The sequence below is a fragment of the Primulina eburnea genome, chromosome 3 (genome assembly GCF_022965805.1).
Source record: "Primulina eburnea isolate SZY01 chromosome 3, ASM2296580v1, whole genome shotgun sequence".
In the NCBI taxonomy this organism is placed as follows: Eukaryota; Viridiplantae; Streptophyta; class Magnoliopsida; order Lamiales; family Gesneriaceae; genus Primulina; species Primulina eburnea.
The window spans coordinates 12766144-12776151 of NC_133103.1; the positions used below are offsets into that span (position 1 = coordinate 12766144).

The 10008-nt window shown below is 36.0% G+C and overlaps 1 protein-coding gene across 1 annotated transcript; it reads left to right on the forward strand.

Moving 5' to 3' along the window:
• Positions 1-904: 904 nt before the first annotated feature.
• On the forward strand, positions 905-2118 carry LOC140826537 (peroxidase 31-like). Its single transcript, XM_073188918.1, has one exon. It carries the CDS (start codon positions 920-922, stop codon positions 1901-1903), a length of 984 nt encoding a protein of 327 aa, XP_073045019.1. The 5' UTR covers positions 905-919; the 3' UTR covers positions 1904-2118.
• Positions 2119-10008: the final 7890 nt, after the last annotated feature.

Below are 10008 nucleotides of genomic sequence, written 5' to 3' on the forward strand. Positions count from 1 at the left end.
ACTACCATATATTCAGCTAACAAATTGGCTGGGAATCTCGAAGAACATAACCAAAACAAACATGGTGAATATTCGAATGATAAAGACTGTCCATGCAGATTGGTATAGTAAAGTACTAGGTTTAATTTGCACTTGACATTCCGTTACAACATCGTTCTTGTTTTGCCATATAGTCCGCAAAAGTGCTGCTGTAATAATAATATCAACTTCTTGGTGAGTTGGTTTGGCCACCACAAACTTCCACCAATCCACAACAGAGCGAGCAGATCCAACATTACTGCCTATAGAGAGAGGAAAGCCCCCAAACATTTGCTAGCATAGTATAAATATACAATTTTGATATTTTTTTTATCATGTCTATATGACTGTCATCCTATTGATATGCAGAGAAGTTGACAATGTAGACGAACAACATAATAAAACTATATATACATAAATATATGTTAACGGAATTATGCAATTGCATTTGGTTTATGAATGCTAATTTCAAAATGAAGTGGTGCACGTTTTGATAACTCGAGTTATATCTCACGGAAACTTGATGCAAGTATGAAATATAATTTTTATTTTGGAGATTTTTTATGAGAAAAGATTTGGATGAATTTTAAATTTTTTATATCTTTTCCTACAAAAGAAATCAGACAGAAATATATAATTTTATCAGTGAGAAGGAAATCAAAATTGTTATAAAACGAAAGTTGAACATAAACTAACCAAACAATACTTGCAAATTAGATGTGATATCCAAAGTTGTATTGTGTCTGTGATCGCCATGTAGTGGACCCTACAGTCCCGTGATTGGTGGCACGTGTGTTCCCAATCTAAATGTGAAAAGCCCTCCTTACCCTCACCACCCAAATCCTCTAATTATCTATCATCAGCAAAAAGCAAGCTCACTTGGAATAGAATCAGCGTTATAATGGCTTCCCTTTTGCTTCTTCTGCTCCTCTCCCTCTCTCTCGTCCCCGCACACTCCTCCTTGCCGACACTCCTCTCCGACACCTACTACTCCGAGACATGCCCCAAGTTCGACCATATCATGGAAGAAACCACCACCAACAAGCAGATCAACTCTCCCACCACCGCCGCCGCCACTCTCCGAGTCTTCTTCCACGACTGCTTCGTCACCGGCTGCGACGCTTCCGTTCTCATCTCCTCCACACCATTCAACAAAGCCGAGCGCGACGCTGACATCAACCTCTCCCTCCCCGGCGACGGATTCGACGTCGTCGTTCGGGCTAAGTCCGCCCTCGAGCTCTCCTGCCCCGGCGTCGTCTCCTGCGCCGACATTCTCGCCGTAGCCACTCGGAATCTGGTCGTCATGATGGGCGGACCCTTTTACACGGTCAAGCTAGGCCGCAAGGATTCCTTAACTTCCAAATCCGACTATGTGGAGGGAAATCTGCCCAGACCCACCATGTCGATGAATCAAATAATCCATATTTTCCAATCCAGGAAATTCTCAATCCAAGAAATGGTGGCATTATCCGGAGCCCACACCATCGGATTCTCTCACTGCAAAGAGTTCAGCTCCATTCTGTATAACTACAGCAGAACAATGGAATCCGACCCTTCTTACAATTACAATTTCGCCAAGTTACTTAGAAATGCCTGCGCAGATTACAAGAAAAACCCGACATTATCGGTGTTCAACGATGTAATGACTCCCAACAAATTCGACAACGTTTATTACAGCAACTTGCAAAAGGGTTTGGGACTAATGTCATCGGACCACGCCCTGAGCTCAGATCCGAGGACCAGAGGCTACGTCGAGCTGTATTCCAGAGATCAAAAGGCATTCTTCGATGCATTTGTGAGTGCAATACAGAAGATGAGTGTGTACGGAGTCAAGACTGAAAGAAACGGCGAGGTTAGGCGCAGGTGTGACGCTTTTAACAATTAATTAATTACACATCAAGAATTGAATTTTTCCCTTATTTTATCCTGTTAAATTAAATGTTTCGAGTCTATTTTTTTTTTTTTTTTTTGTTTTCAGAGAAAGGAAATTGTTACTGTTCTTGTTGTTCTACAGTTGCATAGATTTATATTTGATGTTTGTGTACAAGATTATCCAAAAATCCAAGTTGAAATACAAAGATTCATACAGTGGCTGTAGAATTCGTTTTATTTTCCTTTGCTTGAAAAAAAGAATCAGAGCAGAGGTTGCTTTATCTGTCTCATTTTGTTTTTGTCGCCTGCTTAATTAATCAGTCGCTAATTTTTGGTAATTTTGTGGAGAACTTCAATTGTTTAATACTCGTATTTAGTGTTGGATTTTCTATCAGACGGGGGACGAAATTCGAGGTCGTTCGATTGAATTTCTTGAATATTTTACTTCAAGAATCTTTCATCTCTGACCGCCCCTTGAAAATAGAATTCTCCTGAAAATAGTTGTAGGATTGCAGTGTTGAAGATCCGTTGTGCGTAACCATACTGAGACGAGAGTAAATGAAAAAGTACCTCTACACTGCCCATTCTTTGAAAATGATGATTATTTTGCCGAAAGTCCACTTGATAGCATTGCTTTATGAGGAAAAAATAGTCGGAATGAAGGTTGGCATTTGGTCTGTGTTTTGGCTCTTGACTGTCATTGTCGATAATTCATTCAAGGCAAAAAATTGTGTGAGACGATCTCACGGGTCGTATTTGTGAGACGGATCTCTTATTTGAGTTAAGTATAAATTTTTATGCTAAAAGTATTATTTTTTATTGTGAATATGAGTATGGTTGACCCGTCTCACAGATTAAGATCCGTGAGACGGTCTCACGTGAGACTCACTCTTCAAGGCAAAAACTTGTGTGAGACGATCTCACGGGTCGTATTTGTGAGACGGATCTTTTATTTGAGTTATCCATGAAAAAGTATAAATTTTTATGCTAAAAATATTATTTTTTATTATGAATATGGGTATGGCTGACCCGTCTCACAGATTAAGATCCGTGAAACGGTCTCACATGAGACTCACTCTTCATGCAAATGCCAACTCAATTTTGATTGGCACATGCACGTTCTCTTCTCATATGGAAGACAACTTTTTGGTTCTGATTTACGCGTTACGCCACTACATGATGTATATATAATAAATATTGCGTTTGTCTGTATTTTCTAGGATTAAGATTAGAACTTAAGTCAAAATAAAGAAAATATGCAACTTTGACGTATTAACTAAAGTGAAATTCAAACTTCACAAACTCGTATTCTTTCAAGTTGAAAGCTAGACATAGACATTATGACTCGTGAAAATTTCAACTTGATCTTACGGTATAATTTGTTGCAAATTTTCTGCAAGGCTGTGAAAATTTGACAACTCTTCCTCTTTATCTTTTATGTGTTCTTTTGGTTGTGTATGGTATGGCAAGAGACACATATATATATGAAGAAACCGACCCAGCACTTTTCACTTCCAAAATCATTTCAGTGGAATATCTATTGACTAAATATTTAAGTCTAACTGCCTCTCTAAAACTTGTTGAACTTTAAACAAAACGGCCAGCGAAAGTTTCATGATGTAATAACAGGTGAGCTGAATTCTTATTTCAACCCTTCGGGAATCTAAACTTGCGGATTTACTTAAAACTTGAAAATAAATAAAAATCTCAGTGTTCGAATGAATACCATTGATAACAAGTACACACAGCCATGCCATCGTCGGAAAAAAGTATGTGCTAAAAACCTCAAAACGCTCCGAAAAATTTCTCGTTCCTCGACAAAGATAAAATCTCGTGGCGCCGGCCACAGTTAGACGGTTGAAGTGCCAAGTCCGACGCAGTTAAGAAATGGAGACCTGAAGCGTAACGTTCCGAAATTTCATGTATAAAATATGGTCACTTCAATTTTTATTTTTATTATTATTTTTTAAAATGAAGTTTCTTGGGCCACCAGTCCCCAATGTACTTACTAAACACACAACCCAGTCCCCGAAATAAATTAAGACTTGGACTCAATAGACCCCAAAGATTTGGACTTAAAATTATAGCTTCAGCTCAAATATAAACCTAAAATCAAGTTTGGAGAAAGAATGCGAAGCCCAAAACAATGGTGTACTGTAAATGGTTTTGCAACTCTCGTACAAAACATAACATTAAAATTACAAAACTTCAAATTAAAAGAATGTAGTAAACTGATTAAATATTTTAATAATTTAAATATACTAATCTTATTTCAAACTTTAGTTGAAAGAATATTTTTATAAGAAGAAAATTTAGACACTCCAAAACAAATCAAGTGAATAGGAGCGACAGGTTCTTACGCGTTATTCATTCGTCCCCATTATTTGGGAATTTCAATAAAAAAGTAAGGAGATTATACTTGTCAAAGAAGTTAAAAAAAGTAGGCATAATTCTTCAATATAAGGATCGTATCTAACTTATATGAATTATTTTTTAAATAGTATTCATACAGTTTAATTAATAATATGGTGCAATATTATAATGGTTAAAAGATCTTATTAGCTTATTTTAAGAATATAACAACATTTTTCTTTAAACACTTACAATAAATATCTAGGGATGTAAATGAACCGAACTATTCGCGAGCTTTTCGGATCTCGGCTCGTTAAAAAGCTCGTTCGGGCTCGTTCGTTAAGCTTATCGAGCCAAGCCCGAGCCTTATTTTGGGCTCGACAATTTTGTGGAGCCGAGTTTGAGATTAATGATGTTCGGCTCGTTAGCTCGTGAACATGTTCGATAATAGGTTCGTGAGCTCAAAATTGAGCTCGGCTCGTTTAGCTGGCTCGTGAACTCAAAATTGAGCTCGGCTCGTTTAGCTGGCTCGTGAGCTCGAGCTCGAGCTCGGCTCGTTTAAGTGGTTCACGAGCTCGGGCTCGAGCTCGGCTCGTTTAGGTAGATCGTGTGCTCGAATTTGAGATAATTAATGAGTTATAATATTAAAATAATTATGTATGATAAATAATAATAAACTAAAAATTAAAAATTATTTTAAAAATGTAAATGTTATGGCGATAATGGCATATTCTCGTAACCACATCCTCATCTATTCCAAATCCCACACCCTATTCGGTTATTCCCGTAACCTCACATATTCCCCCCGAATCCGCGCCTCCCGACCTCCGCCCGCTGTCGCCGAGGGTCTCCGGTCGTAGCCCAGGTCCGATCGACCATTATCGAAGCAGAAATCGGTAGATTTGAGCGTGTATAGGTAGCGAGACCCCTTTCCCGTCCACCTCTAAACCGCGTACGATTTCTGACGATTCTCCGTTCTTCCGCCGGTGCCGAGGGCTGAAAATCCTTGTACCGTCTGGGTCGACTTTGATTGAGGCGTGAATCGAGAGTTTGGAGATCGTATAGGTCGCGAACCCTAGCTCTGATTCTGGTTTGGTTTCATCTCCAAATACAGTGGACAAAACAATTAGAGACAAAAGTTCAAAAGTTTCAGCCTCTCAGGTGTGTTTGAATATTGCTGCTACGGCAATGAATTTAGTCTACTTAAGAAACTCATATTGTTGGATTGTTAATGCAATGATATAAATTAATTCTAGCGTATGCACTCTCACTCCGTAGAAATTAATTCTAGCATATGTAGAGACAAGAGTTCAAAAGTTTCAATCTGTTATTACTGCTATGGCAATGAATCTAGCGTATGGACTCTCACTCCTAATTAATTCTACATATGATTATACGTATATAATCTTATTATTTAAAAATATTATGGTTTGAAAAAAATTATACTTTAAAGTAAATATATAAAAAAAATTAAAATATTTTAATATAATAAACTGAATATCAGACATCAAAGGCAACCGACTAGATATCTAATGTCGCCGCATAGAAGAAACCTTAGCATTGTGAGGTCCAAAAATACAAGGTCACGTACGTGATACATTATATAATATTATATTATAATATGATATGGTCCAAAATTATATAGGCTCGTGTAATTCATTATATTTATATATATAATATTCATTTATTCAAAATTTCAAAGTGTATCTTACAGAAATTACAATATTATAACACTAGTAGAAAAATCGGATTTTACTTCGGCAGGCTTTAATTCGACAATAATAAATTACGAAGTAATACATTACCAATAACATCAGTAATAACACAAGCGAAGTAAAATAATATATTTTACTTTGGATGTTTAAAAACACGGGCTTCACTATATTTTTTTATTATATTTTACTTCGACATATCAATGTTGACGAAGTAAAAAAATAAGAAAAATAAGTTTATGCCGAACTAATAAGATGAACCGCGCAGATTAACAAAGGAAACTAAACTATACTGAACATTTAGCGACAGTTTGTCGCTAACAAACCGTCGCTGATTTAATCAGCGACGGTTTTTCAAACAATCTGTCGCTAATAGCGACAGTTTTTTGCGCGAGTGCCTCTGTTCTCGCATCGTAACTACTGGCCTCCTCGCGCATATACGCGCGACAGAGCGCGCATATGCACGAGGTCTTCTGAGCAAAAACGAGCTCGCTTAACGAGCTTGTTTAACGAGCCGAACCCGAGCCAGGCTCATTAAACAAGATAAACGAGCCATTAACGAGCCGAGCCCGAGCTTCATAACTTCCGAACGAGCCGAGCCCGAGCTTCAAACCAAAGGTTCGTAACGAGCCCGAGCCGAGCAAATAGTTTAACGAGCCGAGCCCGAGCCTGATACTGTTCGGCTCGGCTCGGCTCGGCTCATTTACATTCCTAAAATACCCATGTTTTATTTAATTGCTGCAAATCTAATACTTTGTTATTAACCACTCAGGAATTTCTCTTAAAATCATATGTTATATATAAGAATTTAAAGTTTTCAAGTATATCATAAACATTAAAGAGTTATGGTATTTTTTAAAAGACAAAACTTCTATAAGACAATATCATATGTCAATTTTGTGATACAGATCTTAAACCCGACTTCTCATTAAAAATATTATTTTTTTCAAAAATTTTACATTTCATTTTATGTATAGATAAAATTGACTCATCTCACGAATAAAAATACATGTATTTTCTCATGAAAGATCTATTATTACTTAAGAGAGGGATTTCTAATACAGCTCGTAGAGATAATACACATAACACAAAAACTTGGATCAAGATTCGTATTCCACCCAAAAGATGGAACAATCAAGATTTCACAATTGGGAAAAAAACTGGTCAAGTTAAAAATCGAAAAGTCAAGGAAAATATTATAAAATTGAGTAGATATTTTGTGAAACTATTCGTGAGACAAAATAATCATGCTCATATTTACTATAAAACGTAATACTTCTGACATAAAAAAGTAGTACTTTTTCACAGATGACCTAAATAGAATATAAATGTCACAAAGTTAATCCGTGAGACAGTCTCACATAAGTTTTTGTGTATGAAATTTTGATAATACAAGTTTTTCAGTATAAAAAAGGCTTAGTCTAGATATATAAAAATATATCTGTCAGCTATACAACGTAAGTTTTGACAATAAAACAAGGGTCGGTACCAAAACCGATTCGAGGAAAAAGACGAGCAAAAGTGCAGAGGTGCATGCATGATATGAATTAGCTAGTCGTTTACCTGAATCTTATAATCATGAAAAATTTCAGCTTTTGAAAAATATATATATGTTCTGGATTACGCAAAGTTAGCCAAAAAGTAGAGACACGGAGCCATACAATCATTACATGTACAATTTACCAAATCGATGTTATTCACACAAATCGCACCTTCCATTTCATCACTTCAATTCTAATCAGGTAACATGGGATTGTTTCGATGGATATTGCATAATTTCAGTTTAAAGAAACTAATTGAACTAAAGTGTGTGTATATATATTAATTCGAAAGTTTAACCAATGCACACCGAAGCATTATCACAGCGGACATCATAAAAGAAATATATTTCACTAAATGATAAATTAAGTACGAGCTACGAGTATGAGATCCTAAGTAAGCAACATGTTAACCAAAACTCAAACCCTAATCAATTTGTTCAATCTTAAAAACATACATAGATCTGTCGCCGTTAAGAGCATCAAAACAAGAATACGAAATGAAATATATGTAGAGAGAGATTAAAAACCACATAAAAAATCAAACTTGAACAAATACAACACAAACATCTGCAGCAGCAGTACAATATTAGTAAATGATCGTTGCTTCTGTCTTCTTGTAATTAAAAAATAAAAATAAAACCCTAATATGATCAGCACAACAGACATAATTCACATCCAATTAATCATACATATTTATTTACCTTTTGAGACGTTGTTTTTCCGGATCGGTGATAACTAATAATCTTTTAACAATACAGTGAAAAAAGAACAAACACACAACCTCCGATCCCGCCAGCAAGAAGTAAAAGTTGCTAGCTTGATCTGGTAAATTGATCGGACCATGATGCTTGATTCCCCGTTGAAGAAAAGGTAAATAAGAAGAAAAGCCACTGCTCATATTTTTGGGATCGATCCAACTCTTGACAAAAAAGCAAAGAGAGGTAAAATAAAAAAAGCCTCTTTATATTTTTTCAAGAAAGTTGAAACCCATGTTTTTTCCCCACTTTTCACCTTTTTCTTCTGTTCTTGAAATCAATGATGATTAACTATTGGTGGCGCATACCCTGACTCTTTTTTTTGTTCCTTTTCTTCTTGGATGGGAATAATGATGGTGTAATCAGATTTAACCGTGTTGGTACAATGATGGGTGCTTTGAAGAGGTGAGGTGGTGATGGTGGAGGAGGTAGTGGCGGGACAGAGAAGGAGAAGAACATGACGATTTACAATGATGAATATTATTACTTTAGGGTTTGTGGCGTTGAACCAGGGAGAGAACTACACACACACACACACATATATATATATATATATATATATATATATATATATATATATATATATATATATATATATATATATATATAATAATATGTGTGTGGTAAGTAAAAACTAATTATTTGATGATTTTATTTGAAATAAAATCAGTTGATAAAATAAATAAAAATAAAAATTATATTTAAAGATTTTATTTGAAATAAAATTGGTTAATAAAATAAATAAAAATAAAAACTATATTATTTTATAAATTCATATTAATAATATTTATGAAATTTTTATTGTACGCCTCAAATTTGATGATTGTCATCATTATATCATGACGAGTTTTTACCATGTGCTTTTCTAATCACTCACGCGTCCTAACAAATTTTCCGGTGGGCTACTCATCCTAAAATTGCATCAAGTCATCCACACTTAACTTTGGATTTTTATGTGATTAGCTTCCAAAAATAATATGAACCTTCTTGATATGAAGCACTCCTCAACTCACAGTCTCATACTTGAATAGTCTGAGAATCTCTCTCATTCTGATATGTTCCATTGGTCTAGAAGTCGGCCAAGAACCTCTCATTGTCCGTACAACTTCATGACACCGTCGATTACCCCCCACCATCTTCATCCCCAGGGCATCACATACTCATCAGTTTCCGTTTGGTTTGTTCTCGAACCATTTCGTACTAAAAAAAGGTCAGATCTTATACCAAATGTAATGTCCCGGATTCGACGATTGTCCTCACTGTACCAATACGGGCCTTTTTGGCGTGCTTATCTCCTCGATCACACGCGCTCTTGGAAACTTCCTAAGATATCACTCATCCTAGAATTGCTCCGAATTAAACACGCTTAATTTTGGAGTTCTTATGTGACGAGCTTCCGAAAAGAAAATGCATCTTCTTGATATAAGTAATACATATCGAATCATTTAAGCATTTATGATCAACTGCACAGCGCCATACCTGAATGGTTTTGGAATCACTCTCAGTCCGGTGTGGGATCGGTTCATTCACGTACCCTTGGCCTAGATGTCTGCCAAGAGCCTCTCATTGTGTATGCAACCTTATGGTACCGGCGATCACCCCCCCATTCTCTTCGGCCTCTGGCGTCACATTCATGTTTTCACGTGTTTATTTAAATAATTATTTTTCGTTATATTATTTTGTTTGTTATTTGTCTTCTTCTCTTACGTTCTTAGTGAAAACAAATAATTTCTCCTATTTAGTATTGATAGAGTACTT